We start from the raw sequence: 23375 nt of genomic DNA on the forward strand, positions 1-23375 counted from the left end.
TCCGTTGTACCACTTTAATTCGCTTTAACTTAGGCTATTTTTGTTATGTTTTCTTGACATGTTTTGGGCAAACCTGCTTGTTAGAAAAGCACAGACTTGTAATACATGTGGATCCACACTGTGGCGCTGAGTTCCCCCTTAAACCAATTGGATGAGTGTGTGCGGAGCAGAGCGCGACTGAGGAACTTGGAAGCTCAGTAAATCTCAAAGCAAATCCCTTTAGCTGTGAGTTGACATGGCTTGACTGATCTCTGCGGGAAGTTTCAGGAAATGCAACAGGTGGAAGAGTCCAGGCAATGAACTGTGGACTGCTGTAAGTGTTTTTTGTTTTTTTTTAGACTTTTCGATAGGTACCAAGGCTTCCATAGTGCACTGTACTGGGGTCAGGTACATTTATCAGCGGTCACTATGAACATATATAAGCCCTTCTCTGTGTGTTTGCTCCCAGCTCCCTGTAGCGTCGCCGGCTAGCTGCTGCTGTGTGTGCTTGAAGGTGCTTGTGGGAGTCGGACAGGGAAACAACTGCGCACTCTTTCACACGGTTAGTTTACTATTCTTAACAATATAGTTTCTACTTTAGCTTGTTGTGTCTTCATGGAAGTTTTATAAGCTGCGTGGAGTTGGGTTTAAGTACGACTGTTATACTAAGCAGGAATCAGTTGGTTACTGAGTTTATTTATAGTTACATTGTATCTCACGCAATGGAGCTGCGGTGGCAACATTAAACGATGTGTTCAGGTGTAACTCGGGGAAATAAGATACATCTATATGTATGAAGATTTTGCTTTAAGTACAGTAAATACATAGTATGACGTATGGTTATACATGCATCCATTCATTCATTTAACACAGGTCAAGTGGCACCATGGATGACAACAGCCTCAATCACTCCAATGTAAAGGTCGCTGTTCGAGTGCGACCAATGAACAGGAGAGGTGAGTAATAATGTCAGAGAAAGAGAGAGACACCTTGTGACACTTGTCGCTGTTATGACTTGGGTCATGCAGCAACTCGTTAGTCTGTTTTTCACGAGTCAAACAAAGGCATTTTCATATACTCTAACACCCCTCTCCAAAGGGACTCATCAGCTCTGCAGCATACCATATTTGTTTTGGTATTTGCTCTCTTTGTGTTTGTGAGGCTGTGGCTAATTTTGTAGTTTTCAACAAAGAACAGAGGCTTCATTCCAGTGTTTTTACACTGAGCTCTTCTCCCATCAGGCTCTGAAAAGGTCTATTTCGCCCCTGTTTAGAAAGGTTTTTGGCAGGACTGCTGTGGGAGTGGGAATGGAAAACAATTTAAGAGACACTGACATCACATCCTGACAAAATGCACATACAGGGACATATTTAATGCACTGTCACTGGCCTAAATACTTTGACAACAGCTGAGCAGCACTGAAGTGTCAGCTGACAGACTTGTGTTGCTGATCAGTGGTAACATCCTTTAACTGACCTTTCATTTTGTATATGACCTCTCCAGTTGGGTTTCCTCAGACTTTCCTCAGAAATTGTTTTTTTTAAATATATCTTTCAAAATTTAATGTAACTTTGCCAAAACTCACTACAAACATGCCCTAACTCCAGCTCTGACAGGCAGCTCCAGCGCTGTCCCCGCCTTTAAATCCTTCTGCTGTAGGTAGGAATGAGGAAGAGAAGGTGTGACCCTGCTTTTCCTTACTGTCTGCTCAGGGAGTAGTAAACTGGTCATAGTGTTTGCACAGGCGAGTCCTGGATGAGTCATCATCAATAAGACTATTTCCTGCCGGCCCATGTTGGCCTGTTTGTGTTACAATCACGAGGAACTGGCACACACACAGTGTTTGCCACCTGTTATTCTGCAGTGAGAGTTGTGTCAGTGACTACTGCGGAAAGTTATGATGACCAGTGCACACATGCTGTTTAAACTGTTTAAACAGTATTATGATCATTACAATTCATTTACAATTTTTTAAATAATACATTTGACATCTTTTTTTAAGTCCAAAAATAACTATGCCCAGTTCACCTGTCTGTTAATAATTGCTGGAAGAAGTCTATTTTTTAATTTTATCAGTAGAAATACATTATTTTCTCCTTGACTTCTGTTTCAATCCAGAAAAAGACCTAAAAACAAAATGTGTGGTGGAGATGGAAGAGAACCAGACAGTTCTGCATCCAGCCATCACCAATGTGAACAAGGGGGACACACGGTAAGACACAGTTTCACAGGCTGTTTTATAATGTAACCATTAGTGCAGTCCAAATCACTCAGTCTCTCAAAGTTGAGTCATTTTGCAGTTTAGTTTTTTTTCTGCTTCTGCTGCTAATCCTGCTTTGGTCCTGGTCTACCTACAGTGGGGTCACCATAGGTAGCCAAGCCGATTTGTTTGGCTTTTACTCTTATTCATGAAACATTTGCAGGTGATTATGGCAGAGGTGTGGACTTGAGTCACTGGTCTTGGATGTGAGTAAGACTCATGTCATGAATCTGATGACTATAGACTCAATATGACAGAATTTAAAGGTCCTATATTTTACAGTGTTTTATTTCACATTTTGATATATATTATATTTCTAATATAATTCTGGTTTTAAGCACCAGAAATCATCTTAGTAAAGGTTTACATCTCCTATCACACTTCTCTCTGGAGCTGTGCCAAGAGCGGGGCTTTTTGTGTCTGTCTATGAGCCTCTCCTCTGACTGGCTAAAACTCTCTGGCTAAGGAAAATATTAAGTAGTCAGGGCTGAAATGAGCTGAGCACATGGTCAAATTTGAACTAAAATGCTCTGATATTTCAGAAAAATAAACTTCAGTCACTGGTCTTTGTATAGTATAGTTTGTATAGTTGGTACATCACAAAGTTACAGAGGTCCTGACGGCTCATGTAGAGAAACAGTTTCTGAATATGGGCTGTGTGCATTTCTCAGAGATTGAGTGTTATATTTATATAGACCTGCTTTATTATTAAAAAAAATCTCACTTTCTGTTTAAAAAAACCCAAAACATTTGCCACTCAACTTTAACACCAGTAACTTGTTACTTCACTTTACTTTAAAATTGCATTAATTCTGGTGAGAGACACATCATAATATGTGCATAATGACCTCTCAGGAAACTAAACACAAAGTTTAGGTGTAGGGCTTCACTTGAAACTTCACTCAGGACTTGTTGGACTTGGGACTTACTTGTTTTCACTTGGGACTTGAATGAGGACTTGTTGGTCCTCCTCTGGGCCTTCATAGCCAAGACTTGTGACTTGTGACCTGGAAAACAATGACTTTGATATAGTATCTTGACAAAAGCCTCCCCAGAGTGGTACGATGGCAGCATCTGGAGCTGAACCCTGCCTCTGTTTTGCCCTGTTCAAGTGTGTACACATGCAGTATTTACAGTATAGGAGTTCCATTGATTTATTTCCCTCAGGGTTACTGACAGAGGAGTTTAACTCTAACCAGCCTGTCCAGTTAGCACCCAGTTGCTTGGAAGAAGTTCAGATCCAACCCTCACCCCACCCCAACCTCCTTCTGTTACTCCTTTCCTTTCTTTCCCCTCCCTCTCTGTTCCTCCTGCATCATTCCTCTCTTTACAAAGGGTGTGTCTGTTCCCGCTCAGTCCTGCTCAGGTAGTCAAGCCACGATTTAAAGGAACAAGAGCAAAGGCAAGGAGGACAGTATCAGGATTCAGATTTGGGATTCAGAGTTTAAGTTACAATTTATGCAGCGAGTCAGTATGGAAATAGTATGATATCAGAACTCATATCAGTGCAGTGCATCAAAAGAATAAATTTTGCGGGTACATGTGTAGCATGTGCAGCATGTTTGCTGTTGACAAAGCAGTCCAGTCCTCCTCTCGTTCTCCTGTAGCAGTCAGCCAGGCAGTGAGTTGGATCAGTGCAGGCAGATGCACCCTGGAGGTTTTGGCCCTTTCTCAGGTTACCTTGTTCAGTAAATATGTCTTAGGGCAATCCCCTGCAGGACTGAGAGAATGAATCCTCATCTTTGTGGACAGAGATGATCTCATATTTCATAGTTATCCTATGCATTTTTTGTCTGTGAACTCATCTGTGTGTGTCTCTTCTGCCCTGACACGCTTCAGCTGTGGCATGTTTCTCCTTTGGGGCTCAATGTGAACAGGTTTTACAAGCTTTGGTGCATCACAGACAAGCGCTTCGATGATCCCACAGCAGCACAATGGCCGTAAAGAAGCAGAAGTGGATGAGGTAGACCAATTTTGAGGGAACATTAAGCAAATATTTTAACTGGAAAGCATCAGTTTTAACATCGAGGCCCTCCTGATTGGTTTCCCAATAGACTACGTTCTGTTATGAGCATCTGCGCAGTCTGTGGTACAGAAAAGCTGTGTTTGTTGGGGGGAGCCACTGAGCAGCCAGGACTACAAGGTTTTTGCTTTGTCAGCTCACTGCCTGACAGGTTTAACTGAACTGCTGCATGAGCCTCAGGGGGTGTTAATATATTACGGCACCCTTGGTACCTGCAACCAGGAATACAGTAGGGGCTGTCAAACCCTGGAGATGGTAGAGATTAATGAAGCCTTGTTGCTGCTTTCATAACTTGAAGCCCACCAATAGTTAGCACACTTGTAAAAGAATAATTAGGTAAAACTGTATTTTCATGGATGCTGCTGCACATGCTGTAAACAGACCTTGAATTGTTGCGGAAATGTTTATCAGCCCCTGCAGATTAACATTCAGAAACTAAAACCAAAGTTGAGTGCCTTTCTTATCAGGGCTTGGCTTTGATAAGAGACCCCACTTTGAAGAGTTTTTTAATCCGTTTACAGCGTCGCACATGTTTGTTGTTTCATATCCTGACTCCGAGAGCTGCTATGTACAGTATCTGTAATATCCACCCACAAGGGAGGTGTGTTATCAAATTGCTTGAATCTGGGGTAGTCTAAGTTTGTGTAGGGCTGTATGTTGTTGGTCATAGAGTTGCTGACCTACCTTCCTCCTCCCTCTCTTTTACTGACTCCTTGGAGCTGCGAGGCTCTGCCAGTTATCTCAGGAATGTCCTTGCCAGTCCAGGAGAGGACAGGACTTAATGTTGCTCTTTCATGCACAAGCCAAGTCTCACATAGGGAGGCCTTGTTTCATAACAGCCAGACCCCCCCCCAAATGTGTGTGGCCATGACTAAATTTGCAGCCTTTTTTAACCTCGAACCAATATTTCTGCCTGAGTGGAGACTGTATGTTTTGCGTTATGTATGGTACCGTGCTTCAAATGGGACTTCCCTGGAGACTGGGTACCTATGTTTAAGGATGATTTATGTAACCCTTACAAATACTACTGTGGAACCACAGTTTCTCACACACACCCTTTTTTGTTAGACCATCCCAAAGAGATTTACCAAAAAGACTGTGTGGAAATGTGTTTGAAAATGCAGATTGATTGAAAACTTGGCCAGAATGGTGGATTCATGTACAGTTATTAATTAGCAGGTGTTGGTACTGAGTGCAGTTTACAACCTCAGCCCCTCAGTGGGTGACCACCGCAAGTAAATTCTCAACTTGTGGGAAACATGGCAACAAAGGAAATTTGTAAGGAGTTCTTTATTCCAGCTGGTTTTCAGCTCCGTTTTTTGGCGCAACCATCTAATGCATTGTGGTGAGATGTCCTTGTTCAAGGGCAGTGTCGCACACTGAACTAGGATCAGCCTGAATGCTTAACAGCCTCTGCAGTCGTTTGGCTAAAGTACAACTTTCAAAAAAGAATTAATGAAACGAGCAGAGGAGAGGGGAGAGTTAAAGTTGCTATATCTGGTTTTACGACCACTTGGGGGCAACAGAAATGAGCTTTAGTGCACGAACACTTCACCGCTACTTTTATATGGCAAACTTGGAGGCAAATAGCTGCCAATTTAGGAATCCAGCAGACATGTGACAGCATTATCATGGAGGTTCCAATCGTGTGGTTACCTGACAAATTCAAGTCCAATGATCTGTTCTCCCTTCTTATATCTGATTCTGTAGCTGCGAAATGCTCCAATGTTCACAAGTTTATTAGCTTTATGTAAGTGTTTTTTGCTAAAAACAGCTACCTGCTGCAGCTGAAAATGACAGTCATCATAGTGGTGAGAGTAAACCAAAATAGTGAAGCTGTGGGCTGGAAAAACATGAGCTTAAAGACACTAAAATGCCCCATAGAGATATGATATATGTTGAGTATAACCTGAACATAAACCTTCCTGTTGAACTAAATTAGACTCATAACTTTCTCTATGAGGAATACTGCACCATGGAGCCGCACTGGAGCATAGAACATGTTTGATAATTAAATTTGACGTTTGCTTGTTGGAATGTGGTGATCTGTTTGCTGACTGTCTGTTTGCAAACTATTGTTGTCTGCTCTGGGATGAATCTAAAGTGCAGTGACTGTGTTGTGAAGTGCTCTGGTAAGAATGCAGAGACTTAGGCTCGACCTGTGTCTCAGCGACGGTGGGAGACTCTGAGGTTCTTAGTGCCACTTAAGGTCACATTCCCCACTCGATTTGCAATGAACCAAAGAGGATTAGTCACCTTGATAGAGTTTTAAGCTTCACTACGATTAAAACACCTTTGACTCCTTATCCTTGAAACTCTCGCCTCTCACTCCACTGACCTGGACTTGGGTTAGAGCTTTTTTGCTTGCACTGCTGTTCCTGCACTGTAGTGTTGTGTTGTTTGTTGTGCTGTTCTGAACTGCCCCAGAGAACAACCAGCGCACATCAAGTATCTGCTTAGAAACAGCAGATCACAGCACTGACACGTCACTCATTTTAATGAGTCAGACCTCATGCAGCATGTGAGCAGGCTGGAGCAGTGTTAAAGGACATTCATGTGAGAGAGTATTTCAGATAGGCATGTACTGATTTTGAGATGATAGGGTCCAGGACACAGTCATGTTAAAGTACCTCTAATGGAGCTAGGAGCTAAATTTAAAACTAGATTTTCCTGTTTTGATCTCTGAAAAGTGAATGTCTCTTAACATGACATGCTGTGTGTGCACAGTGGTAAACAGTTCCACCAGTTTTTCTTCTCTTTTTGCTTCATTTAATTCATTATAAAAGGATGCCTAAAGGCAGAAAACTATTAAGTCTTTCACAAGAGGAAAAAAGCGTGAGAATACATTTCTTTTGGTTTTTTACTTTGGGTCAGACATAACAGGACATTGCGCCTCAGACTTTAAGAAATTGTAATGGACATTTTACAATTTCCTAAGCTGCTAATCAAAAAATTGAGAAAATAATGTCATTTTTATCAGTACTGGAAATAATTTTCAGTTGCAGCCCCACAGTGTATCAGAGTCACGTAACCTGCTAAAATTAGCTTGCGATCCTGCTTGAAAAACCACTGGCCCACAGGTTAGAGAGGCAGTCTTGTGACTAAAATGGTCAGTGATTCAAGACACTCCAGACTGGCTGGGAAAATGCTGGCGGGAAAAACAAACACGTAAAATGCTTTCTCTCTGCCGTCAACAAGTACTACCAGGACAGCTCCAGCTTGGATGTGTAGAACTGTGTAAAAGTGAGGTGAGAGTTTTGCTGAATCAGGACTCAGGTGACTTTATGTGAACATTCAGCAAAATTTCCTGTGCTTTGTTCACAAGCTCGAAAAGTGCTTCTCAGCTGGACCACAGTGCCAGATGAATAAATATAGTATGTGTTGCTAGTGTTGCCATGTGATAGATATTTTCACGTGTTCTTGTCTTGGCTATGTTTCCTCTGGTGTGTAAATCCACAAGGCTGTGCTAGAGTCACAGTAAAATTTAAAATAGTTGAGTTTGTTGACAAGTTAGTGCTCATTTTAGCACTGATTATTAACTGTGACATTTTCATTTTTTTCTCCCTCCTGTCTTCAGGAATCAGCCAAAGGTGAGTGTTGAACTAAACTTTGATTTACATTAAACATTGTGGTGATTTAATGCCCTTTCTGACTAATAATGATGTGTAAATACTCTCGTAATGTGTGTTTTCCTCAGGTTTTTGCCTATGATTATTGTTTCTGGTCTATGGACGAGTCTCAAAAAGACAAGTTTGCAGGTTTGTACATTTCCACAGTGGCACTGTTTCATACTCTGTGTGCTGTAACTTCACTGCTTGGTGAGTCATTTCTCAAACTTATCTCCTGACAGAATGTTTCCTGATATTCTGAACTATTTATGGAGTCAAAGAAAGGGACTGTTTGGAGGGCAGGATGAAGAGTTACACATCGTTTACCTTTAGCTTAGCTCTGTGTTGTACTTGGGTAGAACAAAACAGTTGCCAGGGGGTTACTTAACAGTGTGAGGGGTATTAATAATTCAGCAGCCAGTGTCAGATGTATTGAATCTGAACAAATTGCTCACCATACTATTCTGAGTCTGGTCCTATATACAAAGTGGAAAGCCCCAGAAAAGTGGTTTTGGGTTTCTGTTTTCCATAAATCTCTTGAGCCTCTCCTCTATTCTGCTTTGTTACTTAAGTTATGTTCTTACTGTAGTTTATGATTTCAACTTTTTTGCAATGTGCAGTGTATACTATTAAAGTGTGTGTGTGTGTGTGTGTGTGTGTGTGTGTGTGTGTGTGTGTTTTGGTGCAGGTCAGGATGTAGTGTTCCAGTGCCTTGGGGAGAGTCTGCTGGACAACGCCTTCATGGGCTACAACGCCTGCATCTTTGCTTATGGACAGACAGGTAATATTTAAACCTGCAACTATCAGAGTTATGGGCCTGTGGAAATAATGCTATCAGACCTATAACAGTGGCACTGTGCTACAGGTCTTCCTATAGATTATTAAGTATTCACCGAGGATATAATCACACCTGCTGTTTTTCATAACTCATTACAGTTCTTCTATAGTTCTTCTTGTTTTATATTGTGTTTTCAATGTAAGACTCAAAATTCGGAATAATAAGCTAAGTAACTAAACCTAAAGCAGTATAATACAACAGTCCTACAACAAATCCTACCTTAAAGAACATTATGTTATTTAAGGAGTTGTTATTGAAACTGTTTTAGAGAGGTGTTGATTCAACTGCACGATTGTGTTGGAGGTTGTAGTTTGTGGTGTGGTTGGATTTTAGTGCATTGTACTCAGGTACTTCTAATACTTTGTCCATGCCATTAATATGTAAAAATGAGGTTGATCTGATAATAAGTCTGTCAAGTGAATAATATGACTTTCTGTGTTATAAACTGCTATTTGCCTCTGAGATGTCTGCTGACTTAACAGACCTTTCTCAGAGTGAACATTTTGATAAATAACATTAATTCTGGCTGCGTTCCATGTAGGTGAGGCAATTCCAGGGCCCTACTATTGTTACTCATTGGCATGGCTTACTGGAACATTATGTATGCAGTGGGAAAGGTCTGTTAACTCACAAGCTTTTTAATCTTAACAGAACATTAATTAATGCTTTGTTGAAGGCAGATGCACTGTAAAGGTCAACAAGGTATGGTAACCTTTTCAGGTGCCTTATTCAAGATTCAAGACCATTTCCAGTGTGGTCTCTTCTTGCAGGTTAAAACCTATTCAGTTTAGTTACTCCTACTTCTCTGTTGAGATGTAATGGGGCTATTTGTAAGCTGAACATGTTATCTAGGTGTTTTCTTTCTGGGATTGGGTGGTGGTGGTTGTTTGCCAAGAAGAACTTCAGCCAGTGTTGTGTTTATAATACAAGAAGTTAGAATACACCCTCTGAGCAGCACTACATCTTCAAGGTAGTCTGGACTCTACAGTGAGTTGCTGTCAGAAAGTAATGAGACAGGTCCTGCCAGACAGGAGCTAGCTGGTTAGCAATGTTAACATCAGTAGAAGAAAAGAAGTCACAGACCTAGAAGCAAAAAATTGCTATTGCTTTCCACCAATGGAGACAGTTCATGACAAGTAAATGAATGAGGAAAGGAACGCTTAACTTCAACTCTACTGCAAACAGCTGTTAATGCTAACATTGGCTATGTAGCTATAGAAAAAAACTGCCTAAATACAGATGAATATCTTTCACAATTTTAGTTGTCTGTGTATGTGTGAGTATTAGTACTACATCATCATGAGAAAGAATATGACAACTGACCAAGACTTTGCCATGACAGTGAGCATGCACACACAATATTGGGACCCTAAATCTGAAGCCGCTTAATGGAATGCAGCCATCATTCATATTATTTGCACATGTGCTTACCTACTCTTCTGTCCTGACTGTCTCTGGGTCATCTTTGCACTATAATCAACCACTTTGCCATTCACCTGGAGGAGCCCAAGATCTCTCACACTTTCACACACTTAAAATGTGCGTCTCAACAAGCCATTTAATTAGCTTTTCATGTAAGGGTGTTTCATTTTGTGCCACTAACTCATCTGAATCTTTGCTTCTCAGACACTTATTTTTCCATCCAATCATACAGTGTTAATTTATTCATACTGAATTTGCATAAGTGCTCAACAAGTGTCGAGGCACATCTGTTTATTTATTGTCATTTTCCTTCTACAATCATCAGCAGTTCTTTCCAGATCTATATTACATCATACTTTGGCCTTGTTTTTTCTCACTTGCTTCCTTAGCTCCAAATCTCTGAATTGTAGTCCAACAAACAATCTGTGTTCATGCGCTCATGAAACTCACTCATTGTACTGTACTGTATACACAGTACAATGCTATGTAGGTGCCAATGCATACATAGCCAATAAAGCTGAATCTGTCTGAGGCACCAGACCATTCCACACTGACTTTGTCTTTTGAAAATACTGGAAACATTAGTCATAATTAGGATTTTTACTTTGCTTGGTTTATTTTGTGCCTGTAACTATGTCTCTGCAGGCTCTGGGAAGTCGTACACCATGATGGGCTCAGCGGAAGCAGCCAGGTCTCATCCCTCGGCTCTGCAGCTCCCTGTTCAGCAGGACTATAAAGGAGGCCCGTGAAGGAGAGAGCTTCACTGTGGAGGTCTCCTACATGGAAATTTACAATGAGAAAGTCAGAGACCTGCTCGACCCCAAAGGGTGAGGAACCTTTTTTCCCTCAAGTCATTCAGTGTTCTGAGGAATAAAAGTGCAAACTGTTCTTTTTTTCAAAGTATATATTTCTGTTTAGAGCAAAGTTCTTCACTTATATTTGTGGATGATGAGATTACCATATATCCATGTCCTGGCTGCATCTGTCTTCCCAGTGATATCAGCTGTTATGTGTTGGCCTGTTGAACAGGGCTGTGAGTTTTTTCCTCATCGTACTAAATGGCTTTAAATCTTGATCTGAAAACTCTGTTATTTGATGTGCTTATTCAGGACAGAGGAAGACAGTTTAATTTCTAATTTTTGTAACTGAGTTCAACATAATAGCACTGAGGGATGAAGGGTTTATACCTGGCTTCTTCTCTCTATAGAAGTCGACAGGCACTGAGAGTGAGAGAGCACAAAGTTTTGGGGCCTTATGTCGACGGCCTGTCACGCCTGGCTGTGGCCAGCTATAAGGTACGGTGGGGTTTTCTAGCAAAACACTTCCTGAACTACATCTAATTTCTCTTCTGCTTTCATTACATCGGGTTGCCAACAGAGAAAAAGTTATTTCATTAAGGATGGATACGGACCAGACGTTTTTGTTTGTGTTGTCTCTGACAGGACATCGAATCTCTGATGTCAGAGGGAAATAAATCTCGTACAGTGGCAGCCACAAACATGAACGAAGAGAGCAGCAGGTCACATGCTGTGTTCAACATTATCCTCACTCACACACTCATGGACCTACAGTCTGGGGTAAGAAGCACACACGTTCATACACACATATAATCATCAACTATTGACACCACACAGGATCATAACAATCTTGATCAAATGATCTTTTTACTAATATAAGAAGAAATTTGGCATCACATCAAGGATTGATCACTAATGATAAACAGTCAAAGAAATGCATGAAAGAAGAATGGGACAGAGAGCTAACTGTTGAGATTTCAGATAGCAGTTCTCAAAACAAGTGGAATATGCACCACACACCAACTCACAGATCTGGAGAGAATTGTCTTGTTTTTACACTCAATGTGAAAAAAGCAGTTACACAGATATGCACTTAGATTGCTCACATATTTTATGGGGAAAAATAATTGTTTTTTGGTAAATGACACTGTGGCAATCATCACAACAAATACTAGGATAAAAGGATCCCAAAGGTCCCAAAGGCTTATCCGCAATAGTGTTAGTGTAATAAGAAGCAACAGATCATTGGTTAAATTGCAACTGGTAACGAGTAAAAAAGCTTCTATAAAGGCACTGGCAGAAAATCCACTCTGACAAAGAATGACCGACTAGTCATTGTTGAAACAATCCTCATGGCAAAAGGTTTGCATATCTTTATGCACAGCTGGATGAAAAATGGACATTATAGAAAACTCAAAGCTGAAAATGTTGTAACAGACCTACAGGTATTATCTTGTTGTTGCTTAGTTTTACTAAGTCAACCTAAGTGTAATAGTAGGTTGCATTTTGGCATTAAGACAGCACGTCAACAGCAGTGCTCCATAAATGCTAATTGGTCATGTATAAATAATAAATTGCAGCTGGCCTTTGCTAAAGTTCTACTATACCTGGACTGGGAAAGATGGATCGAGGGATCTTAGAAGTGAGTTGTAATGCAATGACTGTGTGTGTGTGTCTGTGTGTTTGCTTCAGACGAGTGGAGAGAAAGTGAGCAAGCTGAGTCTGGTGGACCTGGCAGGCAGCGAGCGGGCGGCAAAGACCGGAGCAGCAGGGGAAAGACTGAAAGAAGGCAGCAACATCAATAAGTAAGTCAACAGAAAATAAACACAGACTTAAAACAGGAGCTGTTCCTCGCTTCTGACTTGGCTCAAATGTTTTCAGCCTTTTTAGGCCAAGATTGCTTTGATGGCTCATGGTCTTTGGCTTTTTTGTTCTTCTCCATTACGCTCTGTCCCTGTAATGCTTCCCTGCCTCCACTCTTCACTCCCCTCTTGACCCCCCCCGCTTCCCTTTCTCCAGGTCTCTCAGTACTCTAGGTCTAGTTATCTCGGCTTTGGCTGACCATGGAGCAGGGAAGAACAAGAGCAAGTTTGTTCCGTACAGAGACTCTGTGCTCACCTGGCTGCTCAAGGTACAAAGAGAAAATAAGACACCTTGTTGAAACAGATTCCATCACAGCAGAATGTGGGAATCTTCAGCTTGTTGTTGTACCTGTTTTCCTCATTACTTTCAATACGTTTCCCAAACTAGACCAGTATTCACACATTTTAAAGAAATTAAAGGTATTTTTTTCAGAATACAGTAACCAGTTCTTGCACTGCTTTCTCATTTTAATACACAGCAGAATAGTAGTACAACATGATTTGTTTTAAATCTAGAGAAACTGGACTGTGTAATTCATTATCTGGTGTAATTTTTGTTATTTTGCTCATTACGTTTCAGTGCTCTGCTGGTTATTTTCATTAGCTCTGCTCAGTCGGAAAAAGGCAGCTTTAAGTCTTTAATTTGGGGTTTTTAAATTAGTCTTTAATTTGGCTCCAGTTAGCGTGACAATAGTCTTAAATGTTCCTTTCTTAAGTTTTGATCTCCCACAAACACAGTGTACTCATAAAGCATAGGCTTATCACATATGTAGTAATTATTTCTTTAAATCAAACTACTGGATTTTTAAAATTTTATTTGAGTCACAGCAGTGTGAAGCTTATCCATGACATTTCACCCATTTTGAGGTTTGTGTTTGTGGCTGAGGTTAAAGCTGTATTTTGTACCTGCAGGACAGCCTGGGAGGGAACAGCCGCACAGCCATGGTCGCCACCATCAGCCCCGCAGCGGACAATTACGATGAGACCCTGTCTACCCTGCGTTACGCCGACAGGGCGAAAAGCATCGTCAACCACGCCGTCGTCAACGAGGACCCCAACGCCAGGATCATCCGAGAGCTGCGAGAGGAAGTGGAGAAACTGAGGGAGCAGCTCACAGAGGCTGAGGTTCAGACTTTAGCTTGGTTCAGTGTTGTGAATATTGCATATTGTAAAGATCACAGTGACATGAGTGGAGTATAAAACAGTGTCTGTCTCCTCTCAGTCCATGAAGGCCCCAGAGCTGAAAGAACGACTGGAGGAATCAGAGAAACTGATCCAAGAAATGACAGTGACCTGGGAGGAGAAACTCAGGAAGACTGAGGCTGTTGCACAGGTAACACACACACACAGACACACACGCCCCACTGCTCTCTCTCTCTTTGTATACCAGCAGTAAAAAAGGTTCATCTTATTTGTGTTATACTTAAACAGAACTCAAAATGTACATGCATTGTCAGCTGTTTTTTTTTTTTCTCTCTCTCTCTCTCTCTTCATTTAGTGTGACTTCAGCTTTAACTCAGGTCATACATACATATAGAATAATTTACTAATCACTTTGTGTTGAATATGGAATATGTGTTTTCCTGTAGGAGCGTCAGAAGCAGCTGGAGAGCCTGGGAATTTCTCTGCAGTCCTCTGGAATCAGAGTGGTGGATGACAAGTGTTTCCTGGTCAACCTCAACGCTGATCCTGCTCTCAACGAGCTGCTGGTCTACTACCTGAAGGTACTGGACACGCACATAGAGTCATGCGCTCTTAACTTTATATATAGATTCTGACTGACATGCACAGTAACACACATTCTCTGTATTGAGAATACACTGCTGCAACAGTCCTCTCAGTGGCCATCTCCTCTCTGCGTCTCGTGTCCAGGATCACACGCGTGTGGGCTCAGCTGACTCACAGGACATCCAGCTGTGTGGGATGGCCATCCAAACTGAGCACTGCGTCATCGACATCACTGAGAACAACGGCGTGGTGCTCACTCCTCACCGCAACTGCTCGGTACGTAGTCAACCCGAGGAAATAATTGTGAATTGTCATGTTTGCATTATAATGACCTGCACAATCTTTCTTTTTCGTCACATTAGCAGACAGTGGGAAACAGAAATGAATGGTCTCAAAAACTTACTTAAACTAATCTTTAAGTTCAAGAAGTTTAAAAATGTATATGTAATATTAACAATGAATCAAATGACTGCATATGATATGAAAGGGGCTACCTGTAGTGAACAACTCAGACTTCAAATGATTTTCTCAAGACCTGTTTCTCACACGCAGGAGAAATAGTCTCTTAACAACACAAAATCCTCAGCTGAGCTAGAGGAGCAGAATTCCTCTTTGTTATATTAATGCTGAGTTTTGATACAGATACTGAAAGCATATTTACATTGCTGAATAATGTCACAAAGAGAAGCCTAAGGAAGAAAGGAAATTCTCAAATGTGAAATGTTGTTTAAATGCAAGCAGCCAGACAAGAATTTTAACTAAACAAAATCTAGTCTGAAATAGTGTTTCATGTTGTTTAACTCCTGTTGTTTTTCCTCTGTAGAACATGTGTGAATGGTGCTGCAGTCACTAGTCCAGTCCAGCTGCATCATGGTGACAGAATACTGTGGGGTAACAACCACTTCTTCAGGTCTGTTTCACCTGCACAGTGTTGAGTTTGAATTGCTGTGCTGTTTTATGTCTCACACAAACACGTCTCGAGTCATGTCAGTTATTCACATGCAGAAACAAACTCTTCATTGTGTCTCTTCCTTTTTTCACTGTGTGGCTCTTCCTCTTTCTCTCCCTCACTCTTCCTACTCTCACATACATCGATACACAACCTTAACCTGCTCATGCACACACACAGGATCAACCTGCCCAGGCATATGGTCCATGCAGGGGGTGAGGATGAGGAGGGCGGCACTGTGATGAAGACCAGCCTGAGCACTGACCGGCTGGAGGCGGAATTCGACGCGTCCAGCGACGTGTCGAGCGAGCGGAGCTTCAGTTATGAGTTTGCCCAGGCTGAGGTCATGATGAAAGGCATGGGCAGCAACGGTGAGTCAGACTGGACAGTGACCAAGGTGGACTCCTTTAAGAAACAGGATAAATGAAGGTTCTTTTTTATTATGCTACAGTAAAATACAAGCTGATGTGTTTTAGCCAAGGAGCCTCCTGGGAGCATGTTTTTAGTGTGGCAGTTGTGGTTAATAAAGTGACATGCATTGGTGTGCATTATTCAGCATTTTTGAACAGCTGCATGTCTTAACACTCATTGGGTTGTGAGAAAAAGTTGCTATGAGCTACAAAAGTGTGGGCACAGAGAAAAAAAGAACACATTTCCTTTTCTTTTTTATAATTAAATTTGTTCTATTTTGGTCAGATTCTCCCTCTGTGCACCTGTAAACTAGTCCTTTATACCATTTTAACCTCTGCTTACAGTCCAGACTACAAGGTGGTGTAAATGCTAAATACTGTAAATGTTTAGATTTGGTTTTCATTTCTAAAAATAGTTGAAATTGGGATGGAAATCTGTAAACAGAGAGTGTCCACCTTGTGTTTTTCTGTCCTTCTCAGCTCTGTACATGATGTCTGTCTGTGGGACTTTGACAGCAAAAGTAATGTCAGCATTCTCATTCATTATTTAATGATAACATCTACCAGCAAATTCTATGAAAAGACTAAAACCGACAATGTGTTAGTTTCTCAGTACTTCCCTACCCTGTAAGTGACTTTCAGCATGTCAGTAATATGCAATGCAAAGCTCTATGGCACAGAGGAATAAGATGCAGATACACACAGTCTACTTGGTAATAGGAGTGAGTCATTATTTGCTTTGCTCATTTTTGATATTCATAAAACACAGAGAATAGCTTTATCCTTGAGTTTAATCAGGCCTGTCTTTTTACAGCTTAATCCAAAGCACAGGATGTCCATCAAATTACTCCCAACAGCTTGTGTAGTACAATCTAAATATTTAGACTGCAAGTGATTCCAATGTGAGGTCCATAAGTTCAATATTTAGCCTGTAATCCCCTATATCTTCCACAGTGTTCTGGTTTGAGTACAGAATGCTGGTGCTTTATCAGAGGACAGTAGTTGCCAAATTGGAGATAATGAGGTAAATATTGGACGTTTGGACCCACAGCGGGTGCAGTCCTGTGAAGCGTTTCAGCTTATTTTTGGGATGAATAAACAATGACGGGGTTTTCATTTTAGGATGATCAATGCTTTCAGCCTTCCCATCCCCTGTGAAGCTGTTGAGCTACCAGCCCATAGACATGACTGTAGAAAGCTGGGCCTTGCTGTTGAACTATAGATGGTAATTTTCATTTGATGAGAATAGAAACTTTTTCACACTCACTCTTCCTGTCTTCTCTCCTCTTCTTCTCTCCATTCATCCATCCATCCTGTGGCTCCTCCTCCTTCTCCTCCCCCTCCCCCTCCTGCTCAGACCCCTTACAGTCAGTGTTACAGACCCTGGAGAGGCAGCATGAGGAGGAGAAGCGCTGCGCCCTGGAGCGGCAGAGGCAAATGTACGAGCAGGAGCTGCAGCAGCTCCGCCAGAGACTCACCCCGGAGAAACCCACCCACCTCCTGGACGCACCAGGTCTCCCGCTCAGTGCCGCTGCTGCTGCTGTGACGTCACCTGGCTCCCACAAACGCATGCGGCGGTGGAGTGAGGACAGGTGAGACAGGACAGTGTCGTAACCATTCCTGTTTCGCAAAAGAAGAACAGATATCCAAATACTTTGTGAAACTTGCATGGTTGTGTCTGTTTTGTGGTGCAGAGAGGCGATGATGACTCGCAGCCTGCGGCGCCTGAGAGAGCAGATAGTTCGGGCCAACCTCCTGGCTCAGGAGGCCGGCTTCATCGCAGAGGAGCTTAACAAGAGAACAGAGTACCTGGTCACTCTTCAGATACCTGCCACTAACCTGGATGCCAACAGGAAGGTAGAGGATGAAAAACACCTTCTAGCATCTGGGAGATGATGATGTGTTTGAGGCCAACATAAATGTCCTAATGCATTTTCCTGCACCCCCCTTTTCTCTTCATAGCGTGATGTGGTGCTGAGCGAGCCGGCCATCCAGGTCCGTCGTAAAGGTAAAGGGAAGCAGATCTGGGCCATGGAGAAGATGGAGAACAGGCTGGTGGACATGAGGGAGCTCTACCAGGAGTGGAAGGACTTTGATGAAGACAACCCTGTGAGTGAAGAGAGATCACATCCCTGATTGGTCAAAGGCTAAGTAGCATGGAGGCAAAATTGGCAGAGTTAAGCAAAGAATATGCAGAGAAAACAATCTTACATTGCATGTAAGAAAAATAGATTGAGATAGACTTTAGAGGGTCCAGGTGGACCCATACAGGGGAGTTCCAGAGGACCCTGAAGTCAAACAAAAGATTCATTCATCAGTCTCACACCATTCTTAACTCCTCTTCTTTTTCCCTAATCCCAGGTGATGCGGTCTTATTTCAAACGTGCCGACCCATTCTTCGATGAACAGGAGAATCACAGTCTGATTGGTGTGGCCAACGTGTTCCTGGCCTGCCTGTTCTACGACGTCAAGCTGCAATATGCAGTGCCCATCATCAACCAGAAGGGAGAGGTAGGAGCCCGCTGAGTGCAATGTATAGGTTGCTGTTCAGCTGAGTTTAATACACGCACAGACAGATTTGTAATGTAGAAAACATGTAGCCTGCTATATACAGCCTGTTCTTTTGAATCTAATCTAACTGAATATAACCAGCAATCGTTTTGATGATAAATTGATCAATTTAGCGTCTTTCAGTTCATTGTTTTGGTTAGTCTCAGCGCTCTCATCAGTGCTATTTTCAACCACAGCAGTGGTCCAATGAAAATGCTTAGTGTGCACCAACTGCGCCAAGTTAGCATTTAGCAGATGAGCATAGTGGAGCAATAAGCAGCTTAGCCAGATATTTCCCCCAGGAGTTGGCCAGTAACATGACTCCACAGGGATACTTATTTTTCCCCAGGTTGGGTACGCAGGTTGTGTATATAAGCAAGTGTTCTTGCATCATGTGCTCTGTATCAACTTAGAAGGCGACAGAATTACTGAGTTGTGTTTACATGTTGTTTCCTGTGTTCCCAGTATGACATTAGATGTCAAAAAATGTGTTAAAGGTTTAAAAAAAGATTTTAAGTAAGAAACAAAACAGAGCTAGAAGTGGCACAAACATCTGTTTATGTAGATATAAGTTACAAAATGTAATGACTAATGCCCCAAAGGATGTTTTTAAATGACTTATGACAGGGCAGAAAAGCAAGCAAATATTTACATTTTGTTTATTTACAAGTTGTTATGCTGGTATATTTTCTACCTGGCTACCTGTTTAACTGACTAATCAAATTAACCAAACATGTCAGTGATAAACAGCAGTTATGTGACATGATTCAGTAATATGTTTTTAATGAAGTATTTTTTTAATGATTTGTTATGTGTTACAGTATGCAATGACATTATTCTGTCTTTATGGATCAGTGAATAGCTTCAGTGACAAGAAAGAATGAGACTCAGCTGTGTGTGTGTGTGTGTGTGTGTGTGTGTGTGTGTGTGTGTGTGTGTGTGTGTGTGTGTGTGTGTGTGTGTGTGTGTGTCTCAGGTGGCAGGTCGGCTGCACATGGAGGTGTGGCGGGGTACAGAGGACTCTGAGGAGGTGGGTCCAGGACAGTTTGAAACTCAGCTGAGCAGCACAGATGGAGATCCACAGGAACGTAAACTGGACTGTGTGGTGAGAACATGCAAATGTTACCTCAGTAACAGGTCAGATTATCATGTTATTTAGGTATTAATGAGTCAAATCTAAAAAGATGATAATCTTAATCCCATATACTCTCTCACTGACATGCAGTCTCAGCCTTACATTCGGTAACAGTTCAGTACAATTAAGCATAACTTTATCTTAAGGTTTTGCCAATGGGAAAATAGTCAGTCACTTTGGACTGCTGAGATTCAAAACAACTGAAAAAACACTGGGATTTTTTTTCTGTGTAATTCTCCCTCTCTCTCTCTCTCAGGTGAAAATCCTCCAGGCCACTGGTCTTCCTCGCCACTTGTCCAACTTTGTCTTCTGTCCAGTATCCACTTCTGGGGTCAGGAGGAGCCCGTGTTCATCGCTCCAGAGGTGGCGCCATCCAGCTCATCATCAGCCTCTAGAGACCCACAGTGCACCGTGGTCTTCGACAGTGCCAAGGTAAACAGTCCTCATGGTAAACAACAGTAAAGGAAAAAATAAAGCAGCAGCGCAAAGACTTAAGTCTTGTTTTTCTGTCTTTACAGGAGCTGTCTGTGCCTGTGTCAGATGACTTTGTGGAGTTTTTGACTGAGGGGGCTGTGGCCATTGAAGTGTACGGCCACAAACAGGTCAACCACCGCAGAAACCTGGCGCTGTGGGACCTCGGAGTGATTCAAGCCAAGACCAGAACCCTCAGAGAGAGGTAGAGTCACACAAACACATACACACACTTATCACCTGGACATCCAGTAACCAGGAAGGAAGAGAAGAAACACTTATACACAAGACAGTCCTCAATGTAACTACAGCTGGAATTGTGATGCTGTGTAGACAGATATGTCTGATTTCACTGCTGATTGTTGCTTTCACATGATGTCGACTGTCCATTTCCTGAGCTGGGAAGTCGTTCTTCTGATTTTGGTGTGTTTGTGCGCAAAGAAGATGTGTTGTATTTTACTGCTCACAGTGTTTACAACAACATGTTGGTAGCTGCTTGATGCATTTACTTTTGTCCGCCATGTTCCTGCATTTATGACGTTAACAACTCAGGAAGTTGTGTACCAAAATTTTCCGAGCCAATTTTTTGGCCATTTTATGCCTCGATTAGATGATGATCACAAAAAATGAGAAGGAGAGAAATGTAACAAATGCCCCCAGCTGGACTCAAACTGGTGACGTTGCTGTTCATGACTGGCATCCTAATCCCTAAACCACAGGGGCGCACCAGTTAATCTTTCTTAAGATGTATTAAGTCATGTATTATGTCTTAACATGTTGATGCTTAAGTGTTAACCTACTGTAAAGCATCAGAGTAAATGACCTTCTGGTAAATTGTTTAAATGTCTTTGTCACAGAAACATCGGTGCCTGTGAAACTGAATTCCATAATATGCATCGTAAAACATAAATAATGAAGGTGTAATGTCATGTTTAGCTCACATCTGATGGCTTTGTGTTTCCTGGGTAACCTCCAGGTGGAGTGAGGTGACCCGTCGACTGGAGATGTGGGTGCAGCTGATGGAGCTGAATGAGGCCGGAGAGTTCACGGCTGTAGAGGTTCTTCCTGCCAAAGACATACGCACCGGAGGAATCTTTCAGCTCAGACAGGTATGATGGATCTTTGTTTGAGTACTATTTGTATAAGTGGTTTATTCATTTCAGTAAGAATCTGATCAGATTGCATGTCACTTTCTGCTATTATAATGACTTTATGAACAGCAGAATCAATACGGGGAATAAATGTAATGTAACTAAAGTAAATGTAAATCTGTATCTGCAGGGTCAGTCCCATCGGGTCCAGGTGGAGGTGCGTTCGGTGCCTGACTCAGGCACCATGCCCCTCATCGCTGCCTCCATCCTCTCTGTGTCCATCGGAGACGTCAAGGTCCGACAGATGCGTCCCTCCAGAGGCAGCGAATCACATTGGGTGAGGAGGGAAAAAGTCTTTTATATCAGTAAATTATCTATATCTTTGGTTTTCATGCATACTTTGTGTGTGTGAGGATGATGTTGATTTTCCTTGTACATGCCATCTTTTTCTCAGACACCGCCTTTTTGACTTAAATGGCACAGTTTTAATCAGAGAGTTGAGGTTTTGACTTAATCTTTAACCGTTTCTCTTTCAGGCTGGGGATGAAGAAATGGACAGCTATCAGGTAAGTAGCTGACCTCTAGAAAAAACAGCATATAGGTCATAGTTTGGGCTGAACTTTGGAAATGTTTCTTTTGTGTGAACAGTAAACCAAAACCTGTGGACCTGTACAACTGATACGTATCTCTGCCTGTGTGTGTGTGTGTGTGTGTGTGTGTGTGTGTAGGAGGTAGACCTGGAGAGGATGAGGGAACAGTGGCTGGTCACCCTCACTCAGAGACAGGAGTATTTGGACCAGCAGCTACAGAAGATCGTTTCCAAACCAGGTAAAGCTGCGAAACACATTCAGCCTGGAAACAAAGTATTTATGAAAATAATTATGATACAGAAACAACATTTCCAGTCAATATCAATATGAAACGACATGACGTGACATGATATGTTACACTTTATTGTCCCCATGGGGAAATTCATCTTGGTCTCAAATGCAGCACGTGTACCTACCTTCCTAACACAACATGTCATTTCCTCCCATTGATCAGCGTTATTAAGCTCAACCGAGATTTTATCTTCTCATATTCCTTCCTGGCAGTAATATACAGTTCAAATCAGTGTTAGCATGGTAAATGGACTGCACTTATATAGTGTCAGCGGAGACCTCTTCATCATCATCACATCATCACCATCTAATATACCACACGCTTTTTTGTAGTCATGCCGACCACTCGAAGCGATTTACACTACAGGTTACATTCAGCCAGCCACACACACATTCATACAGTGCTTGTTTTTACATATACTCAGCACTCTAAGACACAAACACATTCACACTCATCAAGGGCAACTTGGGGTTCAGTATCTTGCCCAAGGATTCTTCAGCACGCAGACTGGAGAAGATGAGGATTGAACTGCTGACATTCCAATTAGTGGGCGACCGCTCTGCCTCCTGAGCCACAGCCGCCCCGTCACAGTGAAGCATATCTAGATTGTACATATTGTTGAATCAATATTACAACATTAATAAGAATATTTGCTGCTGTTGATATGGTGGGTTGTGACAATGAATAATAATAGTCTTTTTTTATAATAATATCAGTATAATGATATAATGTGTGGAATCACTGGTTGGACAACAGAACTTTGGAAACATAATATGACTAATGCAGCCTTATGACCAGAAGTTTTTTCTTTTGTACACAAACTGTTCTGTGTGCATGTGCTGCAGATAAGTCAGAGGATGATGTTGAGAGGGAGTCCCAGCTGCTGGAGTGTCGTCTGACTCTCACAGAGGAACGAAACGCCGTTCTGGTACCGTCAGCTGGCAGCGGCATCCCAGGAGCTCCAGCAGAGAGGTGTGTGTTGATTATTACACCAGCTATTAATTTTTAATCTCCAGGAGGATCCCAGGTAAAAACCTACAGTTGGTGACTCGGAAATTAAACTTTTTTCCAGAGTGATTTTGTCAGCTGGTCGTGTCCATCAACACAACCTGCTTTTATATTAATATCCCGTCTATACCTACACCCAGCTGGGCCTTGGTCTTTGGCCTCTCATATTACTGCTCAAATTACAGCTTAATGGTTGACAGCCAATTATTAGTAACTTTAGGTGAAAGTCAAGTTTAGACCTTGACAACATTTTACTCTCTAACATTTTATCTAACATCCCCACAGTCCTCTAATCATCAGATCCACTTAGCTGGATATTAAATGCTTGCAGTGGCTGGAGGACAGCTATTTTGTAACCGTGC

General features: G+C 41.9%; 1 protein-coding gene across 1 annotated transcript in view; it reads left to right on the forward strand.

Annotated features, from left to right (window-relative positions):
* Positions 1 to 135: 135 nt before the first annotated feature.
* Positions 136 to 23375, forward strand: part of LOC108895795 (kinesin-like protein KIF13B) — a 35734-nt gene continuing 12494 nt past the window's right edge. The window contains 32 exon segments of the mRNA XM_051071994.1: positions 136 to 313; positions 449 to 541; positions 853 to 935; positions 2098 to 2191; positions 7840 to 7852; positions 7960 to 8020; positions 8559 to 8651; positions 10776 to 10813; positions 10815 to 10957; positions 11338 to 11425; positions 11573 to 11707; positions 12620 to 12732; positions 12947 to 13058; positions 13702 to 13914; positions 14012 to 14122; positions 14379 to 14513; positions 14662 to 14786; positions 15335 to 15427; positions 15647 to 15837; positions 17234 to 17468; positions 17571 to 17733; positions 17839 to 17985; positions 18238 to 18387; positions 19403 to 19531; positions 19818 to 19874; positions 19877 to 19993; positions 20080 to 20237; positions 21009 to 21141; positions 21314 to 21460; positions 21660 to 21689; positions 21852 to 21951; positions 22851 to 22977. Coding sequence (XP_050927951.1) covers positions 866 to 935; positions 2098 to 2191; positions 7840 to 7852; positions 7960 to 8020; positions 8559 to 8651; positions 10776 to 10813; positions 10815 to 10957; positions 11338 to 11425; positions 11573 to 11707; positions 12620 to 12732; positions 12947 to 13058; positions 13702 to 13914; positions 14012 to 14122; positions 14379 to 14513; positions 14662 to 14786; positions 15335 to 15427; positions 15647 to 15837; positions 17234 to 17468; positions 17571 to 17733; positions 17839 to 17985; positions 18238 to 18387; positions 19403 to 19531; positions 19818 to 19874; positions 19877 to 19993; positions 20080 to 20237; positions 21009 to 21141; positions 21314 to 21460; positions 21660 to 21689; positions 21852 to 21951; positions 22851 to 22977 — 3521 coding nt within the window. The 5' untranslated portion in view covers positions 136 to 313; positions 449 to 541; positions 853 to 865.

This window comes from Lates calcarifer, linkage group LG7_1 (genome assembly GCF_001640805.2).
Source record: "Lates calcarifer isolate ASB-BC8 linkage group LG7_1, TLL_Latcal_v3, whole genome shotgun sequence".
Lineage (NCBI taxonomy): Eukaryota > Metazoa > Chordata > Actinopteri > Centropomidae > Lates > Lates calcarifer.